The sequence below is a fragment of the Nerophis lumbriciformis genome, linkage group LG05 (genome assembly GCF_033978685.3).
Source record: "Nerophis lumbriciformis linkage group LG05, RoL_Nlum_v2.1, whole genome shotgun sequence".
In the NCBI taxonomy this organism is placed as follows: domain Eukaryota; kingdom Metazoa; phylum Chordata; class Actinopteri; order Syngnathiformes; family Syngnathidae; genus Nerophis; species Nerophis lumbriciformis.
Genome location: NC_084552.2, coordinates 40,937,833 through 40,956,191, shown reverse-complemented (window position 1 = coordinate 40,956,191; position 18,359 = coordinate 40,937,833). Strand labels below are relative to the sequence as shown.

General features: G+C 40.9%; 2 protein-coding genes across 9 annotated transcripts in view; one reads left to right on the top strand and one right to left on the bottom strand.

Annotated features, from left to right (window-relative positions):
• The window catches only part of adgra3 (adhesion G protein-coupled receptor A3), a 200,043-nt gene extending 182,122 nt beyond the window's left edge, over positions 1 to 17,921 (top strand). For all 8 annotated transcript variants that reach the window (XM_061960326.2, XM_061960322.2, XM_061960319.2 and 5 more), the window contains 11 exons: positions 6,239 to 6,440; positions 6,737 to 6,880; positions 6,958 to 7,116; positions 7,217 to 7,384; positions 10,350 to 10,560; positions 10,626 to 10,834; positions 13,154 to 13,278; positions 13,350 to 13,473; positions 16,002 to 16,147; positions 16,216 to 16,311; positions 16,385 to 17,921. In XM_061960326.2, coding sequence (XP_061816310.1) covers positions 6,239 to 6,440; positions 6,737 to 6,880; positions 6,958 to 7,116; positions 7,217 to 7,384; positions 10,350 to 10,560; positions 10,626 to 10,834; positions 13,154 to 13,278; positions 13,350 to 13,473; positions 16,002 to 16,147; positions 16,216 to 16,311; positions 16,385 to 17,738 — 2,938 coding nt within the window. In that variant the 3' untranslated portion in view covers positions 17,739 to 17,921. The remainder of the gene's footprint in view (positions 1 to 6,238; positions 6,441 to 6,736; positions 6,881 to 6,957; positions 7,117 to 7,216; positions 7,385 to 10,349; positions 10,561 to 10,625; positions 10,835 to 13,153; positions 13,279 to 13,349; positions 13,474 to 16,001; positions 16,148 to 16,215; positions 16,312 to 16,384) is intronic.
• cdca9 (cell division cycle associated 9) overlaps positions 11,533 to 18,359 on the bottom strand; it is a 33,532-nt gene continuing 26,705 nt past the window's right edge. Inside the window, exon 10 of the mRNA XM_072913227.1 lies at positions 11,533 to 11,898. Coding sequence (XP_072769328.1) covers positions 11,893 to 11,898 — 6 coding nt within the window. The 3' untranslated portion in view covers positions 11,533 to 11,892. The remainder of the gene's footprint in view (positions 11,899 to 18,359) is intronic.

The following is an 18,359-nucleotide window of genomic DNA, read 5'->3' as shown; positions in this document are numbered from 1 at the left end:
TTCATAAGAAACTCGCATCCGAGAGCCTTCACTCTTTCTTGATCCATTCCTGTCATGACTTCAGCAAACTCTCTCCTTGCACCAACAAAATTGGTGCCTTGGTCGCATCTTAGCTGACGAACATTTCCTCTTATGGCAATGAATGTTCTTAAAGCATTGATGAACGCATCAGTTGTCATATCATCAACGACTTCAATGTGTATGGCTCTTGAGCATAGACACGTAAGTATGAGACCATATCTTTTCAAGTTCTTCCTTCCATCTTTAACATAGATCGGACCGAAGCAGTCTATGCCGGTGTAAGTGAAAGGTGGAGTAGTCTCTGTTCTGTCTTCTTTTCTTTCTTCCAGACTTGTACTTTCATTAGTTCTTTGTTTCACACCTTTGTGTTCTTTTCCACGTCGTTTCAATCTGGCAATTGCTCTTACTATTCTTGACCAATCAGAGAATTTCTTCAGGCGATTCAGCAATGATCTATCTTCTTCTGCCTTGGTGTTACACACGACAGCTTTGCGCAGTTCAGGATCATCTTCCTTGATTTCTCCCACCGTGCACTCTCTTATGGGTAGTTGTGTTTGCATGTTTCTTTTAGAGAAGTCTGATTCAAGGACCTTGATAATGTCCGAGGAAGTAAGCTCCTTCATTTTGGTTCGACACACATAGTGTACTTCAGTTTTGAGGTTGAGATAAGGCTCCAAACTTGATGTCACTTGTCTCAATACAATGTGATGGCTGACTCCGATGGCATCGCCGCAGTCTACATAGGGATTTCGGTGACCAATAATACTCCATCCAAGGTCTGTACGCTGGGCGTAGGGCTGGTTTTCTTTGCCAGACACGACTTCCCTGGGAAGTAAGGCTTGTGAGCAATTGTACCCGATGAGCAAACCTACTCCGCAGTCTTGCAGAGGTGGTATCTTATCTTGGAGATGCTCTAGATGGGACCATGCTTTTGCGGTTTCACCTGTAGGTATATGAGTTCTGTTCGTCGGAATGAACTCACGCGTGTAGACTGGTGGTAAGGCAATCTTCTCACCTGAATAAAAGCCTCTTACTTGCAGGTTGGTTACTCTTTGGGAGCTTACTACTGTAGTTCTTACAGTCATAGTAGAAAGGTTAAGCTTGACTTGCTCTTTGTCCACTTCCAACGCATCTGCTACTTCACTCAGAACAAAGGTTGTATCACTTTGAGAATCCAACAGAGCATACACAAAGACCTCTTGCGTTGGTTGAGTTGTGGATGACAGCCAGACTGGGATTATTGCAGCCTTTTTTAATGTTAGCTTTATGAAGTATTACTCTACATGAAGTAGCATATTTTGTTCTTTCTTTGTTTTGGGGTGCTTGAGGTCTTTCATTAGGATTTTCTTGACTTGTACTTGGTTCGGCTTGCGGTGGCTTTTGTTCATCTTTGGTTCGCTCCTCATGCAGACAAGTTGGATGCTTCTTTTCGCATGTGTCGCAAACACTCCTATTGCTGCAGTTCTTTGAGCGGTGTCCAGACTGAAGACAACCAAAGCATAAACTTTCAGCTTGGATGAACTTTACTCTGTCCGCCACAGCTTTCTCCATGAACTTCCTGCATTTATGCAATGTATGATGGTTCCTTTTACAGAAAATGCATGTCATGACATTATTTTCCTTGGAGTTTGTAGTCTTTTCATTGAAACTTGTCTGTGTCTTTTCATTAGAACTTGTGTTCAACGTCTTTGCTCCAAAGCTTTGTTGTCTTTGGGACCTTGGCTTGTCGGTCTCACTTGATTTCAGTGACTGCACTGAAGTGATAGGGTTGCAGGCGACTTTAGCTTCCCAAGTTAGGAATCTGACAAAATAACTGAAAGAGGGGAATTGTTTTTTCTCTCGTTCCATTTCCATAACCTTTCGATTCCAAGCTGCGATCAGCCAATCTGGTAACTTAGAAAGGATCTTCCTGTTTTCATTACAGTCATTCAGAATCTCCAATGCCTTGATGTTAACCATGGCAGCCTCACAACTGCGGAGAAAATCTGTGAACTCTCGGAGCTCAAGGTTATCCTTAGAACCCATCTTAGGCCACGCTTGGAGCTTGTCTCTGTATGCTTTTGCAATTGTAAATGGGTTTCCGTATCGCTCCTCTAGAATCTCCCATGCAGCAGTATAGGCAGATTCAGTTCCGAGCAGCAAGTAACCATCAAGAGCATTCTTGGCTTGACCACCTATGTATCTTCGTAGGTAGTATATCTTCTCATTCTTTTGTATATTCTTCTGGTCTATCAAAGTTTGAAAAGATAGATTCCAGTCACTATATTTCAATGGATCCCCACTGAATATTGGAGGTTCAGGAATTGGGATTCTGTTGGCACTTAAAGCACCTGCTAGCATCTTAACGAGCTCTGCTGTAATGTCATTGGAGGTTTTCTTAACCTTTGTTACGGAAGATCTATGTGTAGACAGATGACTTGGGGGTACAGATACTTGGTCATCTTCTTCAAATTCATCTCCTAGCACGTCACTCCGCTCTTCTTTGACACTCCCTTGATCATATATCAGCATTCTTGCCTTTGCTGCATTAAGACTTTTCACTGTCTCCAATTTCTTTATCTTTCTCCGTTTTTCCTCTAGAGTCCTTTGTAGAGCTACATGCTCTTCTTCTAATTGAGCTTTTATTTTAGCTTCCTCTTCTTCTTGCTGTAAGCGACGCTTTCTGGCTGCTGCCTCTTGTTCAGCTATCTTCTTTCTAGCTTCTTCTTCAAGAAGGTTTAATTCCAATTGTTCTCTTTCTTGCTCTTGTAGCACTTTTAGAACAGCTTGGCTTGCAGCAGCTTCAGCGGCAGCTTCTTGGCGACCCACAGAAGACTTGGTGCTTCCTTGCACTGGGTAGCCTTTCCAAATAGACATGACAGAGCTTTTACAAGTTGAGTCAAATATAGAACCAGCTTCTGGCCATTCTGGCTCTTCTTCTGGAATATTTCCATCCAGACGGCTTGCAGCTACAGAGAGAATAAAAATGGAAGTCTGTGTACAGACGTCCACTTTTCGTCGTGTTTCCTGTTCTGGAGTTGAAACTTGGCGTAGCTCTTCATAAGCACTCATGACATCTGCAGAAAGACGTTTGATTTCACCAATAATGGCATTAACTAATGACTCATCCAAAAGCTCTTTTGATGATAATGGTGTCTTAGCAGCTTTAGCCTGAGCTCTCCATCTTCCATAACTGGCGTTGAACTTAAACTGAAGTGCGTTGATTTTCATAATTTGCATTCCTTTACCCTTTTCTGTAAGGTTTCTTGGTCTTGCACCTCTCCTCGGCTCTTGATTTTCCTCTTGCTGCTTTTCCTCTTCAGCACCACTCTCATAAGCCTGTACAGGTGTCAGTAGGACATCTTCCCTGTCCCTGTCACTGTCCCTTACCTGTTCTGTAGGCCCACCTGACTTTGACATTTTTAATCAATTAAATTAAACACACTTTTAAATGTTTTTAAATTGTCCAATATGTATCAACAGAAAATATTAGTAATAGAAGAAATTTTAAATCACCCTTAGATGAACTTGTCCAATGCAAATATCAATAAAATGTAGATACCTTAAATGTAAATACCTTAGAGCTTAAACAAAATAAAATCTTACATTTAACCTTTGAATATCACTTTGCAAAACACTCAAAAGATATGCAGTTTAGATCACTTCAAAACTTCAATATATGCAATCAAAGGCAATTAGAAAATATCAAAGACAATAGGAAAGCTTCAATGTTAAATTAAATGGCCAATAAACTAATTTCACTTATTTAGCAAAACGCCCTTTTAACTTGGAATGATATCAAAAAATGAAATGAGAAAAAAGTGTAGTGTCCTTAATCTAGTGTCCTTTAAATGTCTCTTGTATGACAAGATTCTTTTAACTTAAATTAAATGAGCAGATAAGTCCAGACGTTTACCACACACTCTACAGTATGTTCATACATTTCAGTCTCTTCTTAATCACTCTTTAAGTGTCCAGTGTTCCTTATTGGCTTCTTAACAGCCCACTGAAAACTCTGTGATTACCTGTTTCTTCCTTTTGAGTGTGTGTGCGCGAGGGGGGAAAGGGAGGGGGGATGGGCTCTTCTACTCTGTGCTGATGGCTGCTCCGTCACAGCTGCTCTGCCCAGGTTCTTTTATGTTGCCGACCGTCTCAGCGTTGTCCACTGCGTCGTTGAACAGTGCGAGTTTTCACTGTAACTCCCTCCAAATAGCACAGACACAATGGCTTTCTTGAACTGATTTATTTGAAGGCTTCCTTTCCCTTCAAATTCACCGTGAAAACTGAAATAAAATAAAGCACGTTATAAACGTAAAAATAACAACATGCACAGCATGTGGATCGAACATTTTACCGAAGTAAATACAAATAGAAATGACAAACAAATACCTCGTTGGCCTGCATGCTTCTTTTAGGAGGAAATTGTGATCTTCAGGCTCTTATAGCCCAAACGCTTAGAGTCCTTGTGACACTTTTTAGTCTTTGGGACAGTCAGTCTCTCTCTTTCTGCCTTCACATGGCATCAAAATGTTTACTCATACCCGGAAGTAGCTTCCTTACATCAGACGACAGACCAAACGAGACACTTCAAAATAAAAGTATGCCCACAAACTTAACAAAAAGGCATGAAATTACATTTTTAACCATAGTAACTTAAATATAGCCTTCTTATGAACTTTTATGCATTTTGATTTGAATTCCCTTTTTATGAACTTAACTTATTATTCTGTTTTTAGAGAAATAAAACAAATTATATTAAATTATTAGTAGCAACAGTTACAACTGGTATACAATATATATACAGGTATCTTAAAAAAACATGCAAAGATTGCCTAAGTGTATCACGGCTAGGTAACCAGTGTTGAGATTTCTCCGATTATTTTTAGTTTTAAGTAGTAATGTAATGTGTTGTTTATTCTTATTAAGTAATTATTTAGCCAGTATGTCAAAGCAGTTTTTGTCCATTTTGTTCATGAATGTTACACTATAGCCTCACACTTGTGTAGATGCGGTGAAGGCAGCTGTCCGTTCAGTTTGAAACTACTTTTCAGCTACCCAGCCACTATACTACATTAGCTTGGTCCGCACAGACTATGGGGAGAGGCACCTTCAAGCCAAGGAGTAGCTAAACATTTGACACGCTATCGCTAACAGAAGTGAACAACACAAACAGAGGAGATTAGTGACTCACGTCGCTACAAGGAGTGATATAGAAACAAATTGATGTATGTGTAAATAAAGCTGTAGTCACTCACCAATAGCCAAATGCAGTCGCTGACCAAACCACGAGAACTCAGTTCTGTGCTGCTATATTAAAAATGTTTTTGATGCGCATCATAATGTGTCATCAGGGAGGGAATGAGCCAAAGAGGATGCCCTGTGCTTCGCCTGTCAGGATCAGAGAAGAGCAAACAAAGGCAAATCATTGTCTCAAATATATACCGCTTTCTAAAATATACCGGTATTAAGTATAATACGAAACATTAATCGTCTTCACCCATCCCTTACCCCACATATTGCTGCCATACTAGTCCATAGCCTGGTCACCTCTCTCCTGGACTACTGCAACTCTCTCCTGTTTGGTCTCCCTCACAAGTCACTTCACAAACTTCAGCTTCTCCAGAACTCTGCAGCCCGGATAATCACCAGAACCCCTTCAATCCAGCACATCCCCCCTGTTCTGCAGCAACTCCACTGGCTACCCATCAAACATCGTATCCACTTTAAAATAATTCTCCTCACTTTCAAAGCCATCCATAACCTCTCTCCGTCATATCTCTCTGACCTGCTCCATGTCGCCACGCCCTCACGTTCCCTGAGATCTTCTTCATCCATCCATCTCACTGTCCCCTTATTTAAACTGTCCACCATGGGTGCCCGAGCTTTCAGCCGCTCTGCCCCACATCTTTGGAACTCTTTACCTCCAGACCTTCGTTACTCAGACTCAATACCCCTCTTCAAATCAAGACTCAAAACACACCTATTCCTGACTGCTTATTCATTGTAATCATTTTATCTTCTCTATCTTTGTTGTTGTTGTTGTTTTTATCCAATTTGATTTTATTGTTTTGACTTTGTACGGTGTCTTTGAGTGCCCAGAAAGGCGCCTTATAAATAAAATGTATTATTATTATTATTATTATTATAATAATACCAGTATATCACGCAGCCCTAAGTGCATGTATAAATCTTAAGACCCCAGGTATAAGACGACCTGTCTTTTCTGACTATATTCCAGGTGGCCTCGCACCCTCACCGGAATCCGAGCTATCCTCCCCTGCAACAGGTTGCAGTCGAGCGCTGGAAGCTATTCCGGCGGCTTCGGTGAGGAGCAGCGGGCTTGGCGCTACTGTAACCGCAACGGCCTTTGGGCCGAGGACGATTATTCACATTGCCAGTACCAAAAGCACGTCACCAGATTCCTCTATGTCATCAACCAGGTGTGTGTGTGTGTGTGTGTGTGTGTGTGTGTGTGTGTGTGTGTGTGTGTGTGTGTGTGTGTGTGTGTGTGTGTGTGTGTGTGTGTGTGTGTGTGTGTGTGTAACACAAACATCCTCTGCTGTTTTTAAGGACCTACCGTAAAATGACAAGTTAAAAGTCCTCTATTTGACGGGAGCACTCTGTTTGTAGGCATCTGCTGCAAACATGTTTGTCATTCCCAGGTTTTGAATTGTACTTACAGGTCAGACATGTTAAACATTCCTACTTGATGACATTTCTCTTAATGTCGTCTTAGATGCCGTTGAATGAAAGCAACGTGGTTCCCAGCGCTCGCAGCCTCCTCGTCTACACCATCGACGCCGCCAACTTCTCGGACAAGATGGACATCATCTTCGTGGCGGAGATGATTGAGAAGTTCAGCAAGTTTGTGGAGAAAGACGTAAGTTAAAAAGACGTTTTGATGAGTGAATACCAACAGACAAAATGGGCGTTCTGATGTGTGATCCCATTGTCCAGCTGGGTGAGGTGATGGTGAGCATAGCCAGTAATCTGATGTTGGCGGACGAGCGCGTGCTGTGGATGGCGCAGCGTGAGGCCATGGCGTGCTCGCGTATCATCGCTTGTTTGCAGAAGATCGCGGCCCAACGTCTGACGTCGGCGCAAGCCTTTTCACTGGTGGGTACCTCATTGCTTCTGTTTCCACAAACTGCACCAACACCTACTGGACTGTTAGTGGCGCTGCTTGGCTGTAACCAGATGGCTGTCATGTCGGCAGACATCTCCCAACATAGCGCTGGAGGCACACGCAGTCAAGGCAAGCGACTGGAACGGCATGACCTGCATGATGTTCCAAAGACCCACGCCGGAACGGACCCCCGAACAGGATCGGCAGCTCACGTTTAAATGCAACACCACCGGCTCCTTCTCCAGCATCCTACACAAGGTCAGCAAGATGATTAACATATGATTTCACGTTCTTTATTTCACATGTATATATTAAAATTCATAATTTTAAATAATACATCTTTTAATTTACCGGTATTGATTTTTTAATATTTTTTTTATGTCTTCCTTAACCCTCGGGGGACAAAGGCTGGCTTTTTTTGTCATCTCAGTAAGTCTTAGTCATACCTTTTGTTATACATGAGTTTTCCTAGAGGTTTTTTGTATATTGAATACAAAAATCAATATCCTACACTGGTAGTTATTCCACAATATCCCACAGTAAATAATTAGTCAAGTAAAAAGTCAAACACTGCTCAATCACCCTTTTTCCCTGCATGTGAAGAGTTAAAAAACTACTTAAAGCCATGTGCAACTGTTTACTGTATACTATTCATGTTTAAATACATTTTACGGCAAATGAATATCGGCTCAAAATATTAATTATCAACCTCCTTGATTACTATTTATTGGTACCGGCTCTGAAAAAAGGCAGACGGTGTGCAATAACCCCCCTCCAGAATTGGGCACTTAATCTTAAATATCCAGTCTGTTTAACACATTTTATATTTTGATAGTTTTTATTTTACTACATATGCAGTATTGCGCAATTTAAGAGTGTGTTATACAGGGTTTCTATGGGGCATTAAAAGTCATTAAGTGGACTTTGCAAAAATGAATGTCTTAAATGGCATTAAAGCAATAACTACAATGTCTAGCGACATTAAAAATGTAATTCAATTGTAGAACTTGGCTGATAGTCAATACCTCAATCACTCAAATGATGAATGAACTTGAACTTGATAATGTTGCGGGCATCGAAAATTGCTACGACTGTTTGTGCGTTTCTTTTCTACGGCTGTGGTTTTCAAACTGGATACAAGAGAAGGAGGGAAAAGCGTTGCCTCCATAGCTCTGGGGGCCCAAACTTTTCTTTGGTCAGTGTAGGCGTGTAGTCTTTTACTCTGAAACCATGCCATGTTCATGAGGAAGCTGAGCTTGTTTCATACCTGACTCCATTATTTCAGTCGTCTCCAGTTCAACACACGAGTTAACTTGTCTAACATTAGTAACTCTCGTAACGTTATGCACCTCACGTGACCTATGGTGGCCTAGGATGGACAACCAACTTCCTTCAGCTGCCTGACACATTGTATACTAAACAAAAATATAAACGGAATATTTGGTTTTGGACACATTTTTCATGTGTTTTGTGTATATAGTAAAAGTTTTAGATGTTTGAGTTCAACTCGTGAAAAATGGGAGCAAAAACAAAAGTGTTGTGTTTATATTTTTGTTCAGTATACTTAACTTGCTATCTACTGTACCCATTGTAAACAACTTTGAGGGTGTAAAATGCAATCTATGTAAGATGTTAAATTGACTCAGCCTACTTACATGCATCTAAAGGACTTTTTGGCATTTTTCCAAAGATCATTCCATGACATGTCTTTTTCTAAGATATTTAAATCTATCATCCATTTCCAAACACATGCATCATTTGCATTCCTAGTATGATGTTTATTTATTAACTATTTTTTAAATTGTATTCTGATTCAAAAACATATCTTCCAGGCATATATTCAGAGGATATGCATTCTTACAGCATGTTTTAAATAGATAACATTTAAAAAATAACTTATGGGTTTATTGTATTGATCAACTAATTCAGAATTGGATGTTTATTTTAAGGGTTCAAGTGTCGTTCCCACTTAAATCATTTTGATTGAAGATACGGTGTGATGATTGATATAAACTTTTAATTAGCTATTGTCTACGGCCGGTGCACAAAGTCAGAACACTGGATACTACAACAGAATAATAAATAAATAAATGTAAATACATTCTCAGATTAAACAGTCTTGCGAGCCAATTTTAATTCACTAAACATTCATTATTATTGTCAAATGCTTACAATTGTGTATATACAGACAATTGTAAATGTTTGAGTATATTTAATAACCATATGTGTACAGCTCTGGTAATGGGTACATCAGCACCCACCTGCACAAATGTACTTCAAAATGTAACAATCAAAATAAATATGACTTGTTTTTTGTTTACAAGGGCATGCATATATAATATGCATTAGTTTGACCATTTAAAATCAAGGATAATAAAAAGGAGATGCTTGGAAATAGCATAAAAATGCCCCAAAAACTTGGAAAAATGCGATTCATAGCGTTACTTTTTGGTGTAACCATGAGCGTTCTGTTCAGGTATATTTCTTTTATATTTTGATAAATCATCATATTTATGTACTAAATTTAAATAGGTATTGATCAATATTTAAGCTGTGTGTATTTGATTTCAGTTTGCTTTTGACATCTTATTTAGAATTGGAGTTGAAACTTTTACAACCTTGTGTTGCGCTCATGATGGCGTAACCAAACTATATTTCATTTAATGATCTTATTTTGAATATTTATTCCCTTTTTTACATTTAGTATATTTAAATATTCATGTATAAACATTGAATACATTTCAAATATCAATAAAATGCAATTGCCTTCATCTTATAGGGTAATGTTTAGTTACACCAAGTCATGAGCGTAACACTAAGCTTCATCACTTTGACTTGTAATATCTCTAATTCTGGTGGTGTTTTAAGCTTTTTTCTTTTTGGAACATGTACTATACGTATAATACATTTTATAAGTCCCATATAAAACTATGTTTCTAGCAATACTTTAATTTTGCCTTTGAAAGTAACACTCCAATGTCCATTACTGGAGCTGTACAAATATGCTTGGGCATTACATATTTTTTAAGTGGTGTTAAAAATGGCATTAAAAATGATTAATTTAGATTTGCTGATACCTGTTGTATATGTTTATTTTATCCTCTACATGTTATCAACGTGCCACTGTTTTTAGGGAGCTACCACAAACACACTAGTCAAAGATTATGTGACAGTTCTCTGCTGGTTTTAAAGAATCTCCTGCAAAATCTGGTCCTCCCCTTAGAGCACCACAGTGGAGGCGTCTCTACAGCTCCCTCCGTCACTCTTCACCCAGGCTGTGCTTCTCCCAGGCCTGGTAGAGGACAGGGTCTACAGGCTCCACCTCCTGGGCTTCCGCAACGGCAAGTTCTTCCCCTCGACGGGCAACTCCTCCCAGCTGGCGGTCAGTGGAAAGTGGAGGAGCGTGGCCACCCCGGTCATAATGGCCAAAATAGGCAAGTTTCAGTTTTTCGTAGTATTTGACTATACAGTATTTATTCATACCTCCCATCTATTTCAGATGGCATATCAGTGCGTATGCTGAGAACACCCGTCAACATCACCCTGCGGCGCTTCGCCAGGGGCTCCGACGCCCTGTCAGCCTGCTGGAACTTTAGCCTGGCAGGCGGACAAGGGGGCTGGCAGAGCGACGGCTGCCGCATCCTGGGCCACCATGACAACTTCACCACCATATCCTGCAACTCACTGGGCAATTATGGGCTGCTCATGGTAAGAACAAGTACAGATCTTGGTAACAGACAACTTTTGACACATTTACCTTAACAATAAAAATAATATAAGCTCAGCAGCTCAATTAGGCAGGAAACTAATCATGCCCTTTGTTGGTTGCACCTAGTAGTGACATTTTTATTCTTGTATTTTATCAAAAATGTGAAGATGTGTCCTTCTCTTTATGCACTGCTATAGTGTTCACTACCACACATTTAGGCAACAGATGTATTGCTGGTTGCAGCCTGTAGTGAAACCAATTGCTTCAGAATGTAATGCCAACATTGGGAAAATGACAACAATTTATTTCTCCAGCTGCCCATTTAGGCAGCAAATCTGATCGAACTTTCTGTTTAATGTGTTGAGGATTTACCATATTTTCCGTACTGTAGAGCGCACCAGTATAAGCTGCACCCTCTAACCTTTAGAAGAAAAATATTTGTATGTACCTCCGCCGCAACAAACTAAAAGGCGCTGATGTATACTGGTACGAAAGATTTTGTAAATGTTTTTTTTAATACCTTAATTGTCACGTTCAAACACTGAGGACATCTATTAAACAAGACAAAAGGCAAGGAATCAAACAGAGACAGAATTCAATTTGGACTCAATTGAGGAGAGACATGGCCACTGCACTCTCTGTACAGTCCTGCACCACGCTCTGACGAAGAAGGTTTTCGTCTCCTCTTTTATTCAGATGTTCAATGTTCACGCACCAACAGCAGGAATGGGAAGTATGTAAAACAGTCATTGTTTTCGGTCGCTTTGAAGACCAAGAAGAGGATTTCTCGGGCTTGGGCTCTTCCTGGATCCAGCTGGGGCAGGTGTTGGAGGACAATGGATAACCCCTCCCGTCTCCTGACCACAGCAACTTCAAGAGGGCAGCGGGTCGTAAATAGCGTTGACCTCGGTTACCAAATAGTTGGAAGAGAGTTTGTGAAATACTTCAGAGAGAGTTCGTTTAACACTTCAAAGAGAGTTCCTCTGGAAGTTGAGCAGATCCTGCCATCTGTCCGTGTTGAAATCACAGTGGAGTTTTACGAGCCTTCTTCCTCTTGTTAGACCTCGAAAAACAGCATTCATCTTCTTATCAGGAACATAATGTAATACAACGTTTCTTTTGTGATAACTTACAAACAATTATTCCAACATTAATTGTTTCCAAACAGCTGGTCAAACAAAACAGAAGTCATCGTCACGGACCCACTCACTGCAGAAGCTAGTTCTCCAATTAGCTAAACAGACCCAATAACTCCACGGTGATGTTTTGGTGAATTTACTGAGGAGTTTGTGAAACTGAAAAATAAATTCATTGTAAGTTAAAATCACTAACACAGATACTTGTGAATGTGTTAGCATATTAGCTAATGCTAACGACGCAAGCTTGATTACTTTAAGATAGCACATACAAAAGACTTAGACTTAGACTTCCTTTTTATTGTCATTCAAATTTGAACTTTACAGCACAGATAACGAAATTTCGTTACATAAGCTCATGGTAGTGCAGGAGAAAAAAGCAATAAGGAGCATATATAAATAAATAAATATATATAAATAATATGTATATAAAATAAATACATATATATAAATATATATAAATTAAAAAACGCTACCATTATGACTGTTTAGTAAGTATGAATTGTTTTAGTTATACTGGAAAACCGAAACGTTGCTTGGAGTGATGAATGAAGAAACTAAACAAGTAGAAACGCTATAGACGACGAGAAGATGGAACGGCTCTTGTATTTCCGGTTCAAGGCACTAAACAAATACTGTAGACGTTAAACCCTCAGCCCCTGCAGTAAGTAAACTTGTCCAAAAGATGACGCCATAGCACAAACAATAACACCTTTTCAGTGTCTGTCTGTGTTTCATGAAAACTATTTGTTGAATACAAATGATTATGGCCATTAGCAAATAGAAATCCCCAAATTAGCCTCACTGTTTTAAAAGCTGCAGGGGAAAAAGCGTAGGAAAAAAATAGCGGCTTACAGTCTGGACAATACGGTTTGCAATACTGAAATATTTATAAAAATCCCCTACCTTCAAATGATGTTCCTGTTTCAGTTTATCAACCTATTTAGAGTGCAAAACTAGTGTGATGGTCGTGGCCAAAAGTAAAATCTGTTAAACCTGTGTTGATAATTTGTGCTCTATAGCAACTTTTGAAAACTTCCTTTTTTTTGATTGTTTCAATTTCTCCAGAAGCCTGTACATGCAGCAAACGTTACTTTGTTTCCTAATAGTCCCACAGGCCATTACTTAAAGTTTGTTTTCCGTTTATTCGGTCTCTACTGAATCCTGTTTTTTTAATTGCAGGACCTCAGCACTGTGGACTACATCACTCCTAGTATTCAACCGCTACATCCGGTCATGTACGCAACCACCATCGTGCTACTCTTCTGTCTGCTGACCATCATCGTGAGCTACGTCTACCACCACAAGTAAGTCATTTTGACTGCACTTGGAGCCAATTCTGTTTTTTAATGCTAACCCTGAATTTGACTTCTTCAAGGTCTGTTCGTGTCAGCCGCAAGTGTTGGCACATGCTGGTGAACTTGTGCTTTCACATCTCTCTAACATGCGGCGTGTTTGTGGGCGGCATCAATCAGACCCGACATGCAAGTGTTTGCCAAGCAGTGAGTATTTAACAACTTTGGTAACGCTTAACAATAGGCCTTTTAAACTTTTGGCCCATGTGCCAAATCTGGCCCCTAAATGACATAAGGTCAGGAGTTTTGTTCAAAAGCTGATTCCTAAAAATAATTTGACTCATGTAGTAGGTTATCCTAAACAGCAGTGCCCCTGGTTCACAATTTTTTTTGCCGCGCCCCCCCCATTGTCACATAAAGTTCGCCTTGGGGCCGCCTACCACAAAATATACGCTGCATATGTATACAAAAAATTCAGTGAGAACAATTTATATATATGGTGAAACAGAATGGCAGCATATACAGTGCATCTGAAAAGTATTCACAACGCTTCACTTTTTCCACATTTTATGTTACAGCCTAATTCCAAAATGTAATACAATAATTTTTGTACTCAAAATTCCACACACAATGCCCCATAATAACAATGTCAAAAGTATTTTTATTTTTTTTACTTAAGCAAATTTATTAAGAATATAAACTAAAAAAGTCACATGTACATAAGTATTCTCAGCCTTTGCTCAATACTTTGTTGATGCACCGTTGGCAGCAAGTCTTGAAAACAATGCCACAAGCTTGACACACCTATCTTTAGGCAGTTTTGCCCATCCCTTTTTGCAGTAGCTCTTAAACTCCATCAGGTTGGATTAGGAGTTTTTGTTTTTGTCCTGGATTGCTGCATTCATCTTTCCCTTTATCATGACTAGTGTACCAGTTCCTGACGCTGAAGAACATCCCCATAGCATGATGCTGCCACCACCATGCTTCACTGTAGGGATGGTATTGGCCTGGTGATGAGCGGTGCCTGGTTTTCCTCCAAACATGACGCCTGGCATTCACGCCAAAGACTTCAATCTTTGTCTCATCAGACCAGATCATTTTATATCTCATGGTTTAAAAGTCTATCAGGTGCATTTTTGGCAAACGTTTTACCAAGAAATGGCTTCCATCAGGCCTGATTGGTGGATTGCTGTAGAGATTGTTGTCCTTCTGGAAGGTTCTCCTCTCTCCACAGAGGAATAGTGTATTTCTGACAGAATGACCTTCGGGCTCTTGGTCACCTCCTTGACTAGACTAAGATGAATGCAGCAATGTACAGAGACATTCTGGATGAAAACCAATGCTTCCCATCCAACCTGATGGTGCTTGAGAGGTGCTGCAAAAAGGGAATGGGTGAAACTCCCCAAAGATAGGCGTGCCAAACTTGTGGCCTCGTATTCAAAAAGACTTGAGGCTGTAATTGCTGTCAAAAGTGCATCAACAATGTATTAAGCAAAAGCTGTGAATAATTGAGTACACATGATTTTTTGTCTTATTTTTAATAAATGTGCAAAATAAAAAATCATTGGCATTATGGGATATTGTCTAGAATTTAGGGGACAAAAATGAATTTATACCATTTTGGAATATGTAATATGAAATGTGGCGCTGTGAATACTTTCCGGATGTAATGAATGTGTGAAAGTTAACAGGTTCAAAACAGATTTTGGGGGGCAGGTTCTCAAGCCAGAAAACAGGCCTGCAAAAATATTGTGATAAAAACCCACATTTCTAAATAATTTGGATTTTAACTGAAACTAAAACGAGTGAACTTGTTTAATTTGTAGAGCAATAAAACCCAAATGTGTCTTTCTGTAGTCTCCTGTCAGATTTAGTAGCTCGTTTTGTTGAGATCCCATTCGGGCATGTCTTAGTTTTTTTGTATTGATTTAACAGCAATTTGTGATGAAAATGAAAACCCCTTCTTTTTCCCATTTTCTTGGTCAATTCCCCATATACTGGAATGCAAATGTTTCCTATTCGACAAATGTCAGTAAAGAGCTGTAGGAAAATATTTTGGAGAGATTTTGATGACAATCATTTTTATTCAAAAGGGCTCCAGCTGAAAGACACTTTTCTCACGCAGGGAAAAGTGCAGGTGCTTGAACATCATTAGTGCACATGCCTCAACTTCAACTAACATAAATAGTGTTCAGTGGTCACAAGCTCTAGTGATGTAGTGTTAAAACAGTGATTCCCATTTAATGTCTTAAGTTTTGTGGTCTTGTTAGTAATTGGTTATTTATAACATTTCAGCTTTTTCTTTTCATGCATTTTGCTCCATTTTTCCCATTTTTTTTCCAGGTGTATTTTGGTTACATTTTATTTTTACAATGTCCTGAGGGACCAATAAAGAAAGAAGCCACAGGACTGAATGGCCTCTTTACAATGTTGAATGTGTGACTTGACATCAACTGCAAGTAACCATTTATATAGCTCGTAATTAAAAAGTTAAGTAGAGCTATTGGAGATAGAATTAACGATCCGCGTCGCTATTAGCTTCAGGATCTTTTTCCCGGCGGCATACATGACGTAATGCAGCATATGCTGGCGTATTATCCAAGTTTCACCCACTAAAGTCGAAACTGGACGGGGTGCAATTGAAATGAATCGTTGTTAAATGTGCTCTGCTTTGAAGTAAAACGATAAAGAGGAGCTTTGACTAGCCTACATGTACAAAATGTTTTCTCTTACAGGTGGGAATTTTACTGCACTATTCCACGCTTGCGACCGCTCTCTGGGTGGGTGTGACGGCACGTAATATCTACAAGCAGGTGACACGTAAAGCCAAGCGCTACGAGGAGTTGGATGAGCCACCCCCGCCGCCGCGCCCCATGTTGAGGTATGTTGTTCACCACACACCGACTGCCATCAGTTGATTTAACCTGAGCATCCTCTTGCTTCCTACAGGTTCTACTTAATCGGCGGAGGGATACCTACTATAGTCTGTGGCATCACTGCGGCGGCTAATATCAAAAACTACGGGAGCCAGATTAATGCGCCATAGTAAGTAGTTCCTATTGATGTTGGTAAAGTTTAGGCAGTAAGATGAGAGAAAATAAAAGTGTTTTCGTTCCAGCTGCTGGATGGCATGGGAGCCCAGCATCGGTGCTTTTTACGGGCCGGTAGGCTTCATCGTCTTTGTGGACTGCATGTACTTCCTCAGCATCCTGCTCCAGCTGCGCCGCCACCCGCAGCGCCGCTACGAGTTCAAGGAGCTGGCAGAGGAGCAGCAGCATCTGGCTTCGGAGGCAGTGGGTGTGCATGTGGAGGCGTCATCTGTTGTGACGGCAGCTTTTGCTGCTCCCCTCGTGGCGCTGGAGAACGAACACACCTTTGGCGTCCAGCTGACAGGGGCGTCCGTAGCGTTGGGGCTCTATGCGGGCCTGTGGGTGTTTGGTGCCATGGCCGTGTCGCGGGACCACCCTTTTAATTTGGCGTTCATCTGCCTGTACGGCGTGACGACGCTGGCCCTCGCTGCCTTCATGGTGGTGCAACACTGCGTCAACAGGCAGGACATGAGGCGCTACTGGTCACAGGCGTGCTGCACTGGGAGACGTAGCTACTCCACACAGGAAGACGCTCTGTTACCTCAACCTGCCCTGGCCTTAGCGTCCACTGTGGGGCCTGCCAAGATAGAGGTGGAGTTGTCAAACAAGAGCGTCCACAGCAGCACAGACTCCTCCTATACGAATAAGAGCATGCCAGATGTGCGCAGTTCGACGCAGGGAAGCAAGCTAACCAATCTGCACGCCGAGGCCGCTCAGTGCAAACCTGTTTCTTCCCCCGTGGTGCCTAACGGGGCCGCCGTTTTGGACAACAGCCTCACTGAACATTCTGTGGACAACGAAATCAAAATGCACATTTCTCCGGTGGAGGTGCAGTTTCGCCCGGTGAACATTGACCCTGCTGCTCCCCAGGCCATCACTGGGCAAAACTGCAGGCACCACAAAAACCGAAGCCGAGCACACCGAGCGAGTCGCTTGATGGTGCTGAGAGAGTACGCCTACGACGTCCCCACCAGCGTGGATGGCAGCGTCCAGAGCTCCCCCAACAGGCGGCATCACTACTATGACATGGCGGCACGTAACAGTCGCCGCGCTGCCTACATGGCCTACAGAGAGCGCCATCAGAGCCAAATGCAGCACGACAGCAGTGACAGCGCCACCTTGCCGCGACGATCACGCCACGCTGACAAGGCGGCAACGAAAGTTACCATGGAAGTCGTTCCTGTAAGTTCCAGCTCCTTTAAAGACTCTAGTGCTGCTTTGTGTCCCGGCAGCATCGAACTAGAACCAACCAAGTCATATGGACTCAACCTAATCACGCAAAACGGCAGCATGGTGAAGGACAACGGCCAAGCGGTGCCTTTAATTAGCGAGTGCACTCCGTGTGTCAAAACTGGTTTGTGGAAACATGAAACTACCGTGTAGTAACAGTTTCCATTCCAAAGATGTTGGTTTTTAAACTGTGAAATATCTTTTTGTTTTTTGAATCACTCAATTTATGGAAGGACTGTTTATGTTACTGCCACTGATCTGATCTATTTTTGTACACCTTCTGAGAGGCTCATATCTTTGTCACAAAAACAGCAAGAATAAAAATGTATTGCAAAATTCCTTACAGAGTGTGTATATATATGTATATATGTGTATATATATATGTATATATATATATATATATATATATATATATATATATATATATACATATAGCGTTAAGTTAATTATATTTATATAGCGCTTTTCTCTAGCGAATCAAAGCTCTTTTACATAGTGAAACCCAATATCTAAGTTACATTTAAACCAGTGTGGGTGGCACTGGGAGCAGGTGGGTAAAGTGTCTTGCCCAAGGACACAACGGCAGTGACTAGGATGACGGAAGCGGGAATCAAACCTGGAACCCTCAAGTTCCTGACACGGCCACTCTACCTACCAAGCTATACCGCCCCATATGTAAACATGTATGTGTATAAATACACGTGTATATATATATATATATTTATACATATATATATACACACATGTATGTGTACAATATATACATGTATATAC